The 17,933-nt window shown below is 47.6% G+C and overlaps 1 protein-coding gene across 2 annotated transcripts in view; it reads left to right on the top strand.

Annotated features, from left to right (window-relative positions):
* TMOD1 (tropomodulin 1) overlaps nucleotides 1-17,933 on the top strand; it is an 81,628-nt gene that overhangs the window by 15,573 nt on the left and 48,122 nt on the right. For both annotated transcript variants that reach the window (XM_055302199.1, XM_055302200.1), the window contains exon 2: nucleotides 5,470-5,635. In XM_055302199.1, the coding sequence (XP_055158174.1) occupies nucleotides 5,516-5,635 (120 nt within the window). In that variant the 5' untranslated portion in view covers nucleotides 5,470-5,515. The remainder of the gene's footprint in view (nucleotides 1-5,469; nucleotides 5,636-17,933) is intronic.

The raw sequence follows: 17,933 nt of genomic DNA, 5'->3' as shown, positions 1-17,933 counted from the left end.
ACTGCCAGCTTCTCCTGCCACCTGCCTCACTTTCTCCTTGGGTCCCAGTTCAGCACTGCTACAGATTGGATTATATCCCCTCCAAAACTTGTACCTGTGAACACGACCTTATTTGGAAATAGGGTCTTTGCAGATGATCAAGTTGAGGTGAGGTCCTGAGGACAGGCCCTACTCTGGTATCACCGGTGTCCTTATATTAAGGGGACTTGTGGACACAGATGCGTACAGGACAGTAGACTGCCAGCTCAAGGCTAGGGATGCGTGAGCTTCGCAGAGCCAGGGGAGAGGCACGAACAGGTAGGTTCTCCACAGAGCCTTCAGAAGGAGCCAACCCTGCCAACACTCGGATTTGAATTTCTAGCCTTCAGGACCAAGAGACAAAAACTTCTGTTGTTGAAGTCAGTGTGTGGGACTTTGTTAAGATAATCCCAGGAATTAATACAAATGCCAAGAAATAAGAGCTCATTCACCCAATTCCAAGCCATCTCATGGCTCATTGACTAGCCCATCAATCGGTTGCCCTTGAGCCAGGCACCCACTTTGTCCAGTCAGCCAAGAGGATGACGTAAAGCATGGCTGCCCCCTGGGGAGCCTCATGAAGGAGGGCAGGGGGGAGACAGTTCTCTCAGGAGGAACAGAGGGCATCTCAGGCTCTCTCGTGTCCCTAAAGCCAGGAGAAGAGAGAGGTGCAGGCTTCAGTGACGAGGGATCATGGCCTAAAATCTCTTTTGGCCAAAATATCTTCCCAAGAGGGCAAAGACGCAAGATGATGGGGTACAAAGAATCAACTTTGTAAATCAGCCTTTCTTCACCCATCATCAAAATGTTCACTGTGGCTGGAATAAGAAGATGGTACAACTGGAAAATATTCATATGAACTTGTGACTCAGCCCCTCCTGACCTCAGGGAAACACAGTCCATAAATCAAGATGCTGCTCTGGGTGCCTCCTTCCAGAGTTTTCCCATGGGGGTGGCTGCTGGAAGAGCCATTAGCTGTAGTGACTGGACCCACTTCCCGTGAAAGATTTAAAAGTGCATTTGGTACTCCGAGAACTTCCCCGCCTCAGAGCTTTCATTTCTGAAGCTTCCTGATGGATGGCCTCAGCCCTTGACCCACTAATTTTTACTATCCAACCTGCCTGGTTGTATTTCTTGGCAAGCTTGTAAATTCTATTTTTTTCATGTTGAGCCGAGGTCTAAGGCTTCTGCTGTTGAGAGGCAGGGGTGGCCAGATGTGCTGCTAGTGTACTATATACGCTAGATTTGGAAGATTCAAGGTTTTCAATGTATTTTAAATTTACTGAGCTGCCCTTTCACTTTTCTCATAACTCTTACTCAGGACTCAATTTATAAAGCAGGTAAGAGAGGTGCTTCGGGGGGTCATGCTGAGCTTCATCACCCCCTTCCTACCCCTCCCTCCTCTCTTGGGTTCCCAGCCCCCCCAGGCCTGCTTGTGGCAGCTAAACCTTCACAACACTCGGTGGGGGAAAAGGTACTATTACCCCCTCACTGTTTAGGGGGATTGGCAACTTTTTACTTCTGTAGCCAAATCCTCCTTTCTTCAAGGGAAATCTGGTATAGAGCCACAAAAAAAACAAATCAGGCAAAAGCAAGGGGAGCCCCCTCACTCAGCCTTTCTGCAGGTGCCCTGGAGGAGCCTGAGATCTCCCTGCATGCAGTTTAAAGACCACCCATCTGATCCAAAGATGTCTCCGAGAGGTACAGGTTATGAGCAGAACTTCTCAGTCCACTTCTGCTCATTTTACAGATGAGTAAACGGAGGCCCAGGGGATGGGAGGAATTTAGCAAGGACCACCTGGGTAGTTCCCACCACAGCTAGCTCTCCAACCAGTCTTCCGAATTTCAGCCCTGTGTCTGTCAGTGGCACCTCTTTTATTAGGAAATGGAAGCCTTTTAATTTTTTAAAAAAGATTTTATTTATTTATTCATGGGAAACACACACAGGCAGAGACATAGGCAGAGGAAGAAGCAGGCTCCCCATGGGAAGCCTGATGCAAGATTCAGTCCCAGGAAGGACCCTGGGATCATGACCTGAGCCACCCAGGTGTCCCTGGAAGCCTTTTATTAACAGTTATAAAACACCATCTCTTCCAAACGATATTTTCAAGTTGAGCTTACCATGGGCTCGATGCGCATGGCTTTCACCTCCCTCCCACCCTGTCCTTCCCCTCCTCCAGCTCCCCATGTTGCTGACCCTGGAGGGCAGTCTCACTTTAGAGAAGCCAACTCTGGGAGCCAAGTAGGTGAGCATGGCTTGAAGCTGACAGCTTCGTAGCTGACCTTACGTGCTCTCCGCTCCTCTCAGCTTATCTAATGTAAGGTCTTATCGCTCCATAATATTCACAGGACACTTGACATTAGAAAGCACCTTTAAGTCCTCTGAAATAGGACTTGTGAATTCAGTGGTACCTTGGATAACATTAACTTCCCTGTGCACACTAACAGAGAGACTCCTTTGGGAAAGTTCATGATTGTACGCCGCTGGGAGGCGTCTCCGGAGGTGGCCTGCCACCCAGCCCATCTCTCCTTCAATGAGCCCCCTAGTCGCCACCTACTTCTCTCTTGCTCCTTCACAGCTACTTTTCCTACTCTCTGTTCTCTTGTCTTGGCTCATCCCTTCTGCAGGCTCTGTCCATCACTTTTTCTAAGGATTTTGGTGCAAATCACCTAGGAAATGAGTCAGCTGGCAAAGATAACAAGCATGGGAAGCTCCCTGAGTCCCAAACCTGAACCAGCGGGTCCTGTCCCCAAGTCTCTTCTTGTGTGAGTCTGAGTGGCTCCCTCATATGACCCAGAAATGAGGCTAAGGATGTTACCCAAACTTGATTTCATGGGATTCCAATTCCAGGAACATTTTCTCAGAGACATGGTTTCATGGTCAAAGACCAGGAAAATTCTGCTTGTAGCCTGTTTCTCCTGGAGGCACCCAATGTGTGGAAGCCTATCAAAAGTTCTAAGAAGCCCTGCGGTCTCAAGTCCTGTGGAAATTTGTATAACCTCAAAACTGAGTGCCCAAAGTGTGTTTAGCAGCTAGTTCAGAGGTGTCCCTGTGAGTTACTTCTGGAAGCCTCTGAACCTTTCACTAGGGTCCCTCTTGGCTGTAGATGCTCTGGCTCCACTCAAGAAAAGCCAAATTAGGTTATTCTCTGAGAGCAGTCACTGAGGTTTGTTTTTTCTTTTTCTTTTTTTTTCTTTTTTTCATCTATACCAGAGCATTGTCAGCTGCTGTGCTTTCTTTGGAAGTAAGTAGAAATGAATCAAGGGGGACCCATTTATGGTCTGAACATTGCATTCTTGGGGTCTGGGCAAAGGAAGACGTCAGGCCAAGCCAAGCCATTCTTAGAGAAAAGGATGGCACTGAGGTTTTCTGTGTTTGGAAAGCAAGTCTTTTCTTACCAGGCCAGCTGTCATATTTCTCTTACAGATAGGCCTACACATGCACAAACTTACATTAATAACACATATCTCTACTTTCTGAAATGGAGGCTTTTTCTGTCAGCTGAGTGAACTTTGTTTTTCTGATTATGTTTAAGTGCACTGTTTTTAGTTAACAACTATTCCAGCTTTTTGATTATTTGGTTGTCTTTTCCTAGCTTTCATTTCTCCCTATGCTGGAAAATACCATCAGTCATGTCCCAGATGAGCCATGCTCTGTGTGTGTGTGTGTGTGTGTGTGTGTGTGCGCGCTTGTGTCGGGGTCTAAAAACACAAACTGCTGTGATGAAGAGATACTGATTATATTCATTTGCTGGGGCTGCCATAAGAAAAATACTATAAACAGAGTGGCCTAAACAAACAGAAGCTTTTTGTCTCAAAGCTCTGGAGGCTAAAAGTCCAAGATCGAGGTGTCAGCAGGGTAGGTTCCTTCCAAGGGCCATGAGGATCTGTTGCAGGCCTCTCCCACAGCTTCTGGTGGTTTGCTGGCAGTCTTTGGTGTTCTTTGGTTTGTTGGAAGCACCACACTGATCTCTGTCCTCATCATCACACATGTTACTGTGTGTGTGTGTGTGTGTGTGTATCTGTCCAAATTTCCACTTTTTATAAGGACCCCAGTCCTGTTGGATTGGGAGCTCACCCTTCTCTAGCATGCCCTCATGTAAACTGAGCTGATATCTGCCATGACTCTGTTTCCCAGGAACATCACGTTCTTACTTGCAGGGTGGTACTGGCTTCGGAAGTCCCCAGGCGGTTGGAACTTCCACATATGAATTGGAGGGGCCACAATTTGACCCCTAACACCAATTCTGTACACAGTAGTGTATTCCATTCCGCAGCATCTAAGGAAGTCCTGAGCTGCTGCCTCACTTTTTAGCCTGCCAGCTTCAGAAAGGAGGGCTGAGGTGGGAAGAGGCTCAAACAGAGATGCCAGCAGCTTCTGCAGCAAGCTGACATTTTCCAAGAGGAGAAGAGCCCAGAGTCTCCTCAAGGCTGTCTGATGGGATAAGCAAAGGCAGGTAGGACTGGAATTAGGTTCATTTCAGAAACAAAAAAAAAAACAAAAAACATCGTGTTGCGTGTGTGGCCACAGTCTGGGCCCTGGGGAGAGGGGGAAGCAGCAAACTGACACCCGGCCCGTGGGGAGGCCACGGGCAATGCATGTGAACTGAGCAGAGAGGTGCGGACCCAGCACCGGGGCCATGATGAGCTTTGCTGAGTGAGGGGACCCTGACGCTTCACAGAGGAGGTGATGTGCGAGCTGGGCTTGTCATATCATCAGATAGTTTTAGCCAAGAGGAGGACAGAGGGCTTAGGGCAGATCGGATTGCATACAGTGGTTCAGGCACGCCTTGGTGGGTAGCACACCCTACCAGGAGGTAATGCGATTCGCGTGAGTCACTCAAGCTCTCAAAGCTCCATGTCCTCAACTGTAAAATGACAAATACCTACCTCAGAGGTTAAATTAGAAAATCCTCATGAAGTGCTTAGCACAGGGTTTGGATATGGTAGGAAAAGTTAGCCATTATTGCTGGCTGCTTTTTTGTGAGGATTGATCAAGATGTTGTCGGTGAAGGACCGGCAGGGAGCAGGTGTTCAGTTGATACTCTTCTTCTTATAAACTCAGCTTTGGCAGAGCTTCCAGCAATCTTGTTTCCCATCAGGGCACGGAGTGAAGGGTGGAGGGTTATACAGAAAAGTATTTGAACTACCTGAAGAATAAAATAGTTTTCAAGTGTTTATAATCCATTTGTAGTCCCCTGTTTTATTTGGAGTTAATGGTCGTGCCAATACAATCAATTACAATTTATTCAATCACATGCCAGAAGGATTTTTTACTTTGCATGGTTTTATTGGAGAATTATTCCAACTTAGTACAGTATTCTACTATAGTAGTTATAATCCTGACAATTCATAGAATATGCTTGGCCACCATGTGAATGACAAGCATTGATTTGTTCTGAAACAGAAAATCTGAGAAGGGTCTTTCTAAGATTTTTCTCTTTTTGGTAGGTCATAGATCACAGAAACTCAGAAGACAAGCACAGATTCTCTGACAATGTCGTACAGACGAGAACTAGAGAAATACCGTGACCTGGATGAAGATGAAATCCTTGGAGCCCTCACGGAGGAAGAGCTCAGGACCCTGGAAAATGAGCTGGATGAGCTGGACCCTGACGTGAGTAGGCACTAAAGGGTAATATGTCATCACAGGTGCAGGGACAGTAACCAGTACTACCTGGAGGAGAGACAGGTGCAGACTTCCTGTAGCTACCACTTCCCATTTCCTTCTATGGCAATGACACTGGAATAACACTGCCCTTGAAAGTGTGTGTGTGTGTGTGTGTGTGTGTGTGTGTGTGTTGTGTTTGTCAGGGTTTTCTAAACCAGCAGAATCAATAGGATGCGTATATTCACATAGGGAAGAGATTTGTTTTAAGGAATTAGCTCACATGACTATGGAGGCTGACAAGTCCCCATATCTGTAGTCAACAAGGTGGAAATCCAGGAGGACTAGCGGTGTGGTTCTAGCCTAGGTCCAAAGGCCTGGAGAGCCAGTGGAGGGGGTGGTGTAGTTTCAGTCTGAAGGCCAGAAAGCTCAAGACCCAGAAAGAGCCAATGTTTGAGTTTGAGTCTGCAGGCAGGAGAAAAAACAATTACTCAGCTCGTTGGAGGGTCAGCAGAGTGCAGTTTTTTTTTTTTTTTGTTCTATTCAGAACTTCAGCTGGTTGGATGGGGCCCACCCACATTAGGCAAGGCAATCTGCTTTACTCAGTTTACTGATTCAGATGTTAATCTCATCTAGAAACATCCTCACAAGCGTACCCAGAAAGATGTTTAATCAAATGTCTGGGTACCCCATTGCCCTGTCAAGCTGACACATAAACTCAACCATCACAAGTCTACTCCTTGTCAACTTTGCACCCATACTTTTCTCCTTATAAAGACAGTAACAAGGTCATTATTCTGCCTAACATGACAAAACTATTCTGTGTACAACCTCCCAGAAGAGGAGGTAAAGTCCTTGAGTGATCCCATCATGATGTGCCATAATTCAAGTACTATGGTATAAAATTCACAATACTTCAATATTACAATGTAAAATAATACCTCTTAAGTTACATGATAAGAGAGTAAGAGAGAGAAAAAAACAAAGATACTTGCTTCACACACACCCGTTCAAAACAAAATAAGGAGGAAACACTCATGACAATTATAGTCCTTGTTTCCCTAACTGGTCACATGGTTGCAGCTGGTATTTATAACTCTCTTCTTCACTCCCTGTTCTGTATTCGCTTTGCTGTTAGCAAGCACCTCGTTGGTCACAATTCTTTGCCTGGTTGGATGACTCAACCCTTCATTCCTGAAGGGTCTGGGCCAGTAGTAGCCCTGCTTGGATTGGGTTATGATCATTTTCCATTGACTCTAATCACAGGACGTGGTATTCCTAGGAAGCCCCTACGCAATCCCTGGATTGTAGGCAGATGGTCCTGTACCTCCACTGGGGGACAGGAGTTCAACATCAGTCACCCCGCCCAGTACAGAAACTCCTCTGCCTATCGATTTGTGGTGTAAGGGGCCCAGAGTGGCTGGGCAGCAGTCTCAACTTCCAGTCTGATGGAATTAGTGTTGCGTCTCCTAGCAGAGGCATTCTTCCCTCTGGGACTAAGACCTCTAGGCCAGAAGAGCATATGGTCACAGGAACAGGAAATAAAAATTGTGCCAATAGGTCACTAGAGGTAACAGTGAGGAGTACTTCTCCCATTTCTACCCTTGATTCCTGGCCCCATGAGTGCTGGCTTGGGGAGAAACAGCACCATACACTAGACACAGATTCAGAGCAAAGACAGCCTTCTGGAGAGTCTTGCCCCAGCCCTAAAAAGGATTGCTCTCTAGCTGGTACTGTAAATAAGTCTGCAAAAGTCAATTGCAGCTAGCTCTTCTATCCTTCTATCCTTCTATCCTTCTATCCTTCTATCCAGCTAGCTGCTCCGGGGTAATGGGAACCACGTGTCATGGAAGGAATTAACTGAGAAAGTACTGGAAGGGTCCCTTTCACTTGTGGGATGTGTCTTTATCATTGCATTTCATAGTTGGCACATTTAAGAAGTATATTTAATGTTCAGAATTCGCCTCTGCAATCAGGATCACAGTATTAAGTGGCAGGAGGTCAAGTCTGTGGCTTGGCCAGCCACTGTGGAACAGTGAGCGGGGCTGAGAAAGGGATTCCCAGGTGGCCTGTTAGATGGGAGCCTTCATCCTCCATCTATACCCAGGTCCCTGGGTCAATGCTCAGCCCAGACAAAGTACAAAATGAACTTTCCACTTTATATATTTTTAATTAAAAATGGAACATTTCACACCTTTTTTTTTTTAAGCTGTCATTGCTCAACTGTGGTTTACAGTGATCCACAAAGAAAAGAACACCATTATACCATTTCAATGACCCTTGAGTAATCACAGCTAGTGTAGAAGGAGTGTGGGTCAGCAGGAGAAATGCAGGACTATAGGTTAGCTGTCCCAGGGCCAACCCTGGTCTTGTCTCTTACTCTCCATGTGACCTTGGGCCAGTTGCTCTTTCCCTATGCCTCAGTGTCCCCATCCATGAAATGATGGTGTTGGTTGGTCCCTTCAGGGCTCAGCTGCCATGAGCTTATAACCTGGCCTTATCTCCAGATTCAAATAAATATCTTTTTTCTAGAGAACCCAGATTCCTAGTGTAGGGATCCTGGGGTCCTAGGCCTCATAGAATGACAAATCCTTCTTGCTATTCATGATTTTCCCTGCCCAGACATGAGGATATGGATCCTCTGACAAGGCTGTTTAAGTGGCTTGGAAGGCGATGTTGGTATGAAAGCCTTGGATCTCCTCCCTCCCCTGCACCACTGGTCCTGGGAAGCCAGGGCTTCAGGAAAAACAAGTGCTCTAGGCAAGGAATAACCAAGCTTCCGGCTTTTTTGGTATGACATTATTCTGCTCTAATTTGATCCTAGACCACTGTCACATAGAATGACACAAACGAACAGCTTTAAAAAGTGAGAACAAAAGGGGGATGTAGCTACTTTTGTCAGCTCAGTAAACAGGGCTTAGTTACCTGCGGGGTGCCAGGCCCTGTGCAGGCCACCGCCAGGAGAGCCTGGCAGGGACTCAGCCCTCAGGCCACTGGAGTGCAGGCATGATAAAGAGTGTCCACGACAGGCGCAGACAGGGTGCTCAGGGAGAGGATTGACTCTTACCAGTGGGAAGTTTCACAGAGCAGGTGATTTGGGAACTGGGCCCTGGGATTTTTCTGAGTCAGGAATCAAAAAAGAATTCCAGGCCAAGTGGAGGCCAGGAGCAAAGGCTTGCGTACAAAAGGTAACTGGGGACAGTAATTAGAATCTCAGTGCAGTTTCTGTGGGGGGTTAGATGACCTCGGAAGGAGGTTTAGGCTGGACAGTGGTGGAGGGGGGAAGCATGAGTTGCAGGGCCAACCTGAGAGTTTAGAGTTTTCTCCATAGGCCTGAGGAATCTTTGAGGGCTGGTGACTCGGTGGGCTTGCTGGTTTCCGGAGCTCTGATGACAGATGGACCAGACGAGGTACCAGCGAGGCGGGTGGGAGGTGGAAGGCCTGGCTGGTGGTGGGATAGTTCCTTTCTTTTCTTTAAGATTTTATTTATTCATTCATGAAAAACAGAGAAGAGAGAGAGGCAGAGACACAGGCAGAGGGAGAAGCAGGCTCCATGCAGGGAACCCGATGTGGGACTCGATCCCAGGTCTCCAGCATCACACCCTGGGCTGAAGACAGTGCTAAACCGCTGAGCCACACGGGCTGCCCAGGATAGTTCCTTTCTGAAGATAAAGAAGGGCCCTGCCACCTCTCCACAACCTTTCCACCATATTGCAGAATCGCTCTGTTCCCAGGGCAGAGAAGTGCAGGCCCCAAGAGCCCCTGCAAAGCCTGCTGGAGCCCCAGCCAGAGCTCTGTTTCAGCTCTGACCTGGCAAAGGACTCCTCCAATGCCTCCACCCCAAATACCAAGGTCTCTGGCCTCAGCAGCAAATTCCCAGGGCCTCTGTTCCTCTTGAATAGCCAGCACCCCAGCCCTCCTCCCAGAAGATCAACAGGAAGGTGGGTGCCCACTAGAGGGATGGAGAACCTGGGGCCAGAGAGCTAACTTGCCCAGGTCACGGGACCAGGGTGTGGAGACTCAGATTCCAAACAGGCTCTGAGTGCTCTCTCAGCTTCCACTCCTGCGGGAGGAGAATAAATGTGCTTTTAGATTCGGAGGAGGGTTGAGCAATCGGAGACCTGTGATTCTCATACCACTGTGGTTTCAAAAAGGACATTTTCAAAGACCCCTTTCTGTCTAAGTTCGAGGACAAGGAAAGAGAAGCCAGCGAGAGGATAGGAGATAACAGAGGCTAGCGGGGGTTTTTTCTTTTTTTTTTTTTTTTTTGTCCCAGCCACACAATTGGCCCCTTCATGGCGATGTCTTCTGTTACCTGATTTGCAAGTCAGTGTGTGAGTTTTGAAAAAATCTTGGGGCCTTCCTACTTTCCGAGAACACAAACATTCCAGCTCAGTTTCACCTGCCCTTGGCCCGTGTTCTGAGGTCAGCATAGGGAGAGGGGTGCATTCTGCCTAGATGCCTTCTGACAGCCCCCCCCCCTCCAGCTCTAAGCAGCTATGATTTGATGAGCAATTCCTGACAGCCTTATTACCTGAATTCAGCTGACGCTTCGAGGGGTTAGGTTTTCAGTGATGCAATGTTAAGCCCCAGTGTCACGTGACAGAATAGAGTACTCGGAGTTGGAAGGCAGCTTTGTTTGCAGCAGAGGATTCCAAGCTTATGCACATTAAAAAAAAGGAAGAAAAAAAAAAAGTCCCCGAAACTTTCTATCTCTTACTCTGCGGCCTGGAAAAACTCGAGTTTATCATGAGATTGTTGCACTTGGACTCCCGCGGGAGAGGAATGCTCCATGTGCTAAAAGTATCCACTGTTGACTGATCCCCCCAAGAGGATCTGCCCTTTCTCGTCTCTCTGGAGTTAAGTGGATGCTGCTCTGAAGCCAAGCCAACTCCTTGATTCAGATTGCCTTTGCACCAGGCAGCGGGGAAAATGGGCGATATACAGAAACACTGAAGAATGACGGGTCACACCGTGACCTGTGTGGGGAACAGTGTACAGGTTCTTTTGGGATCAATAGGTAGCTAACGTTTACCAGTTGTGCCATGGGGAAAGCTTTGCATAGTTGATCTCATTTAATCTTCTGAGAGGCTCGGTCATGGGTCCCATTTTAAATATGGGGAAGCTGAGGCTCAGAGAGATGAAGTAACCCGCCCAGTATGTAACACAGATGGTGCTGGGATTCCAGCCTCCAGTCCTGCCCCACGAGCCCATGCTGTTACCCACCACATCCTGTGAGCACATGTGGGATGAGGCAAGCCAAGGCCCAGAGTGGGGAATGACCAGCGGGTTGTTCTGGTCCAATACAATTTCCTTGGAAGCTGTTATGTTAGTTTCACCATCCATACTGATCTTTGAAAACAGAAAGAAAAATACCATCAAGATCAAGAATTCATGGGATGCCTGGGTGGCTCAGTGGTTGTGAGTCTGCCTTCAGCTCAGGTCGTGATCCCAGGGTCCTGGGATCAAATCCTGCATTGAGTCTGACAAAGGGCCTGCGTCTCCCCCTGCCTTTGTCTCTGCCTCTCTCTGAGTGTGTCTCTCATGAATAAATAAATAAAATCTTAAATAAAAAAAAAGATCGAAAATTTACCTGTAAATATAGCTTGATATTGAAGCTTTGGGGAAAGGGAAGAATTTTCCTTAAATGTCTCAATAAAAGGATTAAAATATTAGCAGGAGGGAAGATGGTAGAGATAATCCCTACCTTATAAAGAAATCGGGTCCTGTAAATTGGTTTTGAAGTCACCCATTGGGAGTCTATGACATGTTACAGCCACAGAAACAACAGTGGAAAACAACAGTCCCTCTGCAGGGCCTGAAATAACAATAATAATAGCTCTATTCTCTGTGGAGGGCTTCTTACAGGCCAGGCACTGTGCTAAGTGTTGTATGGGCATCCCATGTCTACGAGGATCCTATGAGATTCGTTCTTAAAGAGTGGGGTCCGTCCATACCGTCCTGAAAAAAAAAAAAAAGAAATGGAGGACCAGAATCACACAGCTGGTAGGTGAGAGGCTAAGCTCAGACAGACCTGTTTCTCCTAGTCCTTGATGCGTCAACAGTTCTGAGAACAAGGGACCATGAACTGCAGGACAAAATGATGGAGGAGAAGACCTAGACCTGTAGACTCGCAGTGCTGGAAGAACACTTAGAAACCATCAAGCCCTCCCTCCCCCATCTCCTGCATATATGTACATGAGGCAGGTAAACAAACTCTCGTTTATGGGGTCCTTCTTGGACACATGTCATTCACTCAGTGCTTTGTGCATTTCACATACCAATTTTATGACGTAAGTAGTAGTATAGACACTGTGATGATGAAAATATAAAAACAACAGCAAAAATTCTTGAAGCACAGAGAGGGCAAAGCTCTATTCAAGGTCACACAGCAAATCAGCCGCAGACCCAGGAAGAGAACCAGCAACTTCCTGTCATTCAACTTTGCTTCCCATCAGACTCCACAAAATCATAAAATCCTCCCTACTCCCCAAATGGTATCCTGTAAACCAAAAGACCCCCTTGGCCATGCAGGAATCATCCACGTTTGGTCCACAGGGCTGTGGTTCTCCCTTGTAACACAAACCAGCAGAATCGCGAGCCCAGGACAGAAGTAAACAGTTGAAATGGAAAGAAATAAATCTCTGCTCTAAAAATAGGCACACATCCTTAGAAACACTGCCGGTCATGCACAGAGCCAAGGATGGGCCTGGCAGGGTGAGGGTGAGCGAGGCCAGGTGTCAGTGTGTCCCCACCCTAACCTCTGTCTTCTGGCCCCATGACCACCTCCCTCTACCCGTCTTCAGCCTCCCTGGGAAGCCTTCCTTTCTCCTCTGCCCCTCTCCTCCCTGCCTCTTTGCTGGGGGACCTCTTGGTCCTGGAGCCCTTTGGCCCTCAGTTCAAAGCCTCTCATTTTTCAAAGCCCAACCTCCCTGCTCCTCCCCTGCAACCCACAGCACTACACCTGCCCCGCACTGAGGACTCTGAGCAATTTCCTTCATGATTTTGACATTTTTCATAGAAAATATTTGAAACACAGAAGAGAGTACAGACGACACTTATGTTTCCATCACCTAGATTTAACAGAAGTAAAAATTTTACCTTATTTTGTTCAGATCACCCTTAAAAATTAAAAAAAAACACTGAAGATAAAGGTGTTTTTTTAAAAAGATTTTATTTTAGAGACAGAGAGAGAGAGAGAAAGCATTGGGCGGGGGGGAGCGACGGGCAGAGGGAGAAGAGAATCTAAAGCAGACTCCCTGCTGAGCAAGGGAGCCCGATGTGGGGCTCCATCCCAGGACCCTGAGATCATGACCTGAGCCAAAACCAAGAGTCAGATGCCCAACCGACTGTTCCACCCAGGCACCCCTGTAGCTCAAGTTTAAATGCTGCCTTCCCACCCCCCAGTCTCTTCCCCATCTCCCAGACACTCTACTGAACACTTTCTCCTTGAGAGGCAGCAAACCCAAGCACCCACATCAGGTAAGTAATGTAAGTGAAGGAAAGAAGATGTGCCAGTTTCATGAGGCACACGGCCATCCTGATTCATCTTTCACTTTTCAACTCTTAGAAGAGATGTGGACATAAGAAAGTTTTCACTCGAAACTCAGCCTTCCAGGAAGGAAAGTAACAACACCTTCAATGATGAATGGTAACTGATTCTAGACCTGTGTGTCAGCGACAGTAGGCAGTGGTGGGCACTGAGGCAAACAGGAGAGTTTGTATTTGACTAAATGGTACTTGCTGTTCAGCCTCACCAATTATCACCAGTGTGGAAAGGAAGGTCCAATATTGCCAGATCATTTAATTTTTCAAGAGATACTGGAAATCTGAATTACTTTTAGAGGAGGGGAGAGAAAGAGGGAGAAGGAGAGAGAGAATCTGGAACAGGCTCCATCCAGAGCCAGCACAGAGCCTGATGGAGGGCTCCATCTCACAACCCGAACCTGACCTGAGCTCAAATCAGGAGTCAGATGCTTAGCAGACTAAGCCACCCAGGTGCCCTTGGAAATCTGAAGTTTTGTGTGTAAGTTCCCCATTTTAAAGTGTCGATACTACATTTAAATGCCACAGACCAAACCAATGCAAGTTTTGGCATTTGATTGAACTATAGGCCTCCTGGTTTACAACTCTGGCTCTGTTTCAAATGACAGGCTTTTATTTTTATTTACACACACACACACACACACACACACATATATATATATAAATACAGTTAGATATATGAAAAGTGCCTAACCAATGTGTGGCACATAGTAACAGCTTAAGAAATGTTTGTTGAACCTGAATATATGATCTGCTCACTAGAATCCAGGCCTCTTGAATTTGGAGCCACACTGTACCACCAGAGACAGGGCAGCCAGGTATAGCTGTGTAAGTTGTGCATTGCAAGAGACATTGTTCTCATAAACCAGAGAGCAAATGATATCCTTGGAGTTGTGCAGTACACAACTTGTGCAGTCAGGTGCCGATATCCTGAGTGTCCCCATAAAGCAGTATCCATTCAGTCAAGTGGAAATGAATAATTATGCCCTATGATGATAAACTGGCAATAAGCTGCATCTATATGGAGTTTACACCTGTATTCTGAGGTTTGAAGCTAAAAAGTCTTTTGAACTTCATTTCAGAGGAGAATCCAAAGGCAGAGTGCACTGTTTGTGGCTTCACAGCCCTGGGATGAGAACTTAGATTCTCCGTTAGGATGCAGTTTGGCTGCAAGTATAAGAGACTGGAATAACAGGACTTGAGCAGCGGTTTCTTTATCCCTCAAGTATAAGTCCAGAAGTGGGCAGGTTAGGGCTGGTATGGAGCTCAGATCCCCAAACTTCCCAGAATCCCAGATCCCATCCAGCTCATCTCTGGCCAGGCCTGGGGTGTCATCCTCATCCTCATGGGCCAGAGTGGTGGCCGTCATAGCCTCACAGGAGGCATCAGAATAGAGCAAAAGAGGAGAAAAAGAAAAGGAGAAAAGCCATTACATAAGCACCTTTTAAGGAAGATTACTAGAAATTGCCACTGGCCACTTGTTATTGACCAGGGCTTAGTTGCGTGGCTCACCTACCTGCAAGGGAGCCTGGGAAAAGTCGTCTTTAATCTGAGTGGCCTTGTGCTCAGCCCTAAGAGTAGAGTGCTTTTAGTACCAAAGAAGGGGAGACATGATATTGGGGCTGTTTGGAGGCTGTCACTGTGAGTTTGCCAGTTTGACGGCCTGGTGTCCTACTCTGCCAAAAGCTCCAAGACCGAGTGAGAAGAGTTGGCAGGAAATTAGCCAAATCCAGGCCCTTAAAGAAAACATCACAGAAGGCCAGCTTGGCATTTCCCCAAAGTCCCATCAGTGAAGTCTGGCCCCATCCTGGACGCTCCCACCCTGGCACCTTTCATGTGTCCCCTCCCTCAGACCTGCCAGGGGCAGCAGTTGGGTGGCCCGACAGCTAGTTTGGGGCAGCAGGTGTGATGCTGACCTGCTGACCTGAAGAATGTCCAAGTAAAACCAACCGACCTTCCCCAGCTGGAGCAGCAGTGTTGTGTGGATCGGGACTATTCGGAATGCGTTTTCTTGGTGCCTAGTGCTCGGTGCCGGGGAGGCAGAGGAGATGAAGATACATCCCAGCTGGCCCTGGAGGGGCACTCGGTCTCCTCAGGGAGAGATACAGCATAGACGTGCTCCAAGACAGAATTGGATGAGCATTATATAAGCACTGGCAGGATGCCCAGGGGAGTTTGGACAGAGAATTACCAGATCAATGTGGGGAACACTGCAAAGGCCAAACAGTGTGCCCAAGGGAAGGGCTTTAAAAGACAAATGCAGGGGAGGAGGCGGGAGGGAATGCCAGGCAGAGGGCACAGCCGGAGCATAGGCATGGCAGGGTGAGAGCAGGGTGCGGCCGTGGAATGTGGAGCAGCCTGGGGAGGCTGGGACCTGGAATCCTGGGAGACAGGAAGAAGATCAGGAGGCTGGAGGAGGCTGGGGTCAAATCACAAAAAATTCTCTATACCTGGCTGATGAATTTGGTTGTGATTCTGTAGGTTAGTGGAGGGACCGGGCATTTGTGAGTTTACAGGGGGAGACACAGTTGGATGCTGATGTTGGGGAGGGCCGGCTGGCTGATGGGAGGGAGGGGAAGGGAGTAGAGAGGGAGAGATGCGAAGCAGGGAGGCTGGCCTGGAGGCTGCGCTGACGCTCCCAGCTGGAGGCATGACAGCTGGAACAAGGATGGTGGGCACACGACGGAGGCATTTCAGATGCCTCCCTGCAGCTTAGCCTCACCCAGACTCCTTTCCCTAGCAGGCCATGCCCCCTCATTCTGCCACATTGTCTGTGATGTGCTTTTTGTCCCCTCTGTTCACCTGCCCTGGTTTTTTCCTGCCTGGTCCACTGGGACCCATTGAGCTCAGGAACTGCCTCCTCCAAGAAGCTCGGTACAATCGCTCACACCTGGACCTGTGTCTACCCTGTAGTGTGAGCCCCAGTGGAGCAGGATCATGCATCCGTTTTCTCAGGATGCCCAGGGCCCGGTGCAGCAGGGAATGCTGAATGTTTTTCTTCTATGTGAGGCAGAAAAGGAGAATTGGAGCATGGGGAAAGGAAGGCTTGGCCCAGATTGTGCCATGAACACTGGAACGAGATTAAGCGTGCTGTTGTGACCAATAGGCCCCACCACAATTACTGGACGTGTGCCACAAAAGCGCCTTTGGATGTCAGCACTAACACCCTAAAAAAGTTGATTAGGGGAAATAACAACTATAGGGTTTCACTGGTCCTATTAGCAAGGTCAGGGCAGCTGACGAGCCCAAGGCTTGGATCTTTCTGGAGAGAAATTTTTTTATTTTTTTATTTTTTATTTTTTGCTAAATACCTTGTAAAAGGTAATTAGGTGACTCACTGGCCTATAGAATATTTGGCTTCGCTGAAGTGGTGGAAAGGAGGGAGGCGGGGGGTCTTCTAGGACATGCTTAGTCATTTAAAATGGGAGAGGGAGAGAAGTCAGTGGGCATTTTGGGCAGTTCAGCCTTCTGGGTTTCACTCCTACCCCAGGAGAGTAACTCCATGCCTCTGGGCCTCAGTTTCTCTATCTGTAAACTGAGACTAGTTTGATAAGAAGGTGAGTGCTGGCTTTCTAACACTTGGAGAGGAAACCAGGTTCTCATATGGCACCACATCTGGTTTCCAGGATCTGTTCCTAGAGGAAGGCTGTCAGGTGGGATGGAACATTTTCTGTGGCTTGAAAGTCAAGAGTCCTGGGCTCTCAGTCCAAAGTATGACCTCAAGCTAGGCCCTTCCCCTCCCTGACCCTCGGCTGACTGCTCCCAGTATGTGGTAAAGAGGTTGTACTAGGGAAGCCTGGGTGTCTCAGTGGTTGAGCGTTTGCCTTTGGCTCAGGTCATGATCCCGAGGTCCTGGGATCAAGTCCCACATCGGGCTCCCTGCAGGGAGCCTGCTTCTCCCTCTGCCTGTGTCTCTGCCTCTCTCTCTGTGTCTCTCATGAATAAATAAATAAAATCTTAAAGAGAGAGATTATACACATGGAGTTGTGTGTGGTTCTGTCACAGAACAGGAATCTAGGACTCCTCGAGCTCGGAGCATGGGGGGGCACCTGTAATATGCTCTTGTCCTTAGACATACTTGATTTCTTTGAGAAAAGTGATACAATTGCTAGTTTATTTTGTTGCTGTGAAGAATCAGATTAGGGTATATTTTGTATATTGATTAGCCACCAGCCTAAAAATGGTCATACTGATACTTGGGCATGCTAATCATATACAGTGTCATCTGTATTATAACTCAAGCTTTCTGGCTTTTTCTGTGCCTCAGTTTCCTCGACTGGAAATGAAAGAATTGGTCCAGAGGCTCTCTTCAGCTTTGCAGCCCTGAGCTGCCAGAAATCCATGAGCTTTTTAATACATAGTATAAGTGTGTTTGTGTGTGTGTTGCTTGCGTGTTCTGTGCCTGTGTTGCCTGCATGTTGTGTATGTGTGCACGTCTGAACTAGCCCACAGTGGTCCTAGCTGGGGTGGCTTCTGAGGTAGCCCTGACCATAGCAATGATAATTGTGCAGATAGTTGATATTTGGCCTTATTGGCACCTGTTGCCAGGGTGTTAGAGCTCCTAATAGCACAGTTAAGGATCTGTCAAAGCTTCCATTGTCCTCTGGATAACTGGCCTCCAAACTGCGGGTGTGAAAGTCAGATTAAGATGTTAACCTGTCAAGCTGCACATCTGAGTTTTAATTTTACAGCATTTGAAAGGAAGTCACCATTTAAAAACCCGTGAGTAGGGAACCACAGGAAGAGGTTGCCTAATTTTTCC

The sequence above is a fragment of the Nyctereutes procyonoides genome, unplaced genomic scaffold (assembly GCF_905146905.1).
Source record: "Nyctereutes procyonoides isolate TBG_1078 unplaced genomic scaffold, NYPRO_anot_genome, whole genome shotgun sequence".
Classification (NCBI taxonomy): domain Eukaryota; kingdom Metazoa; phylum Chordata; class Mammalia; order Carnivora; family Canidae; genus Nyctereutes; species Nyctereutes procyonoides.
The sequence above is the reverse complement of the archived record's forward strand: the minus strand, read 5'-3'. Positions and strand labels throughout refer to the sequence as shown.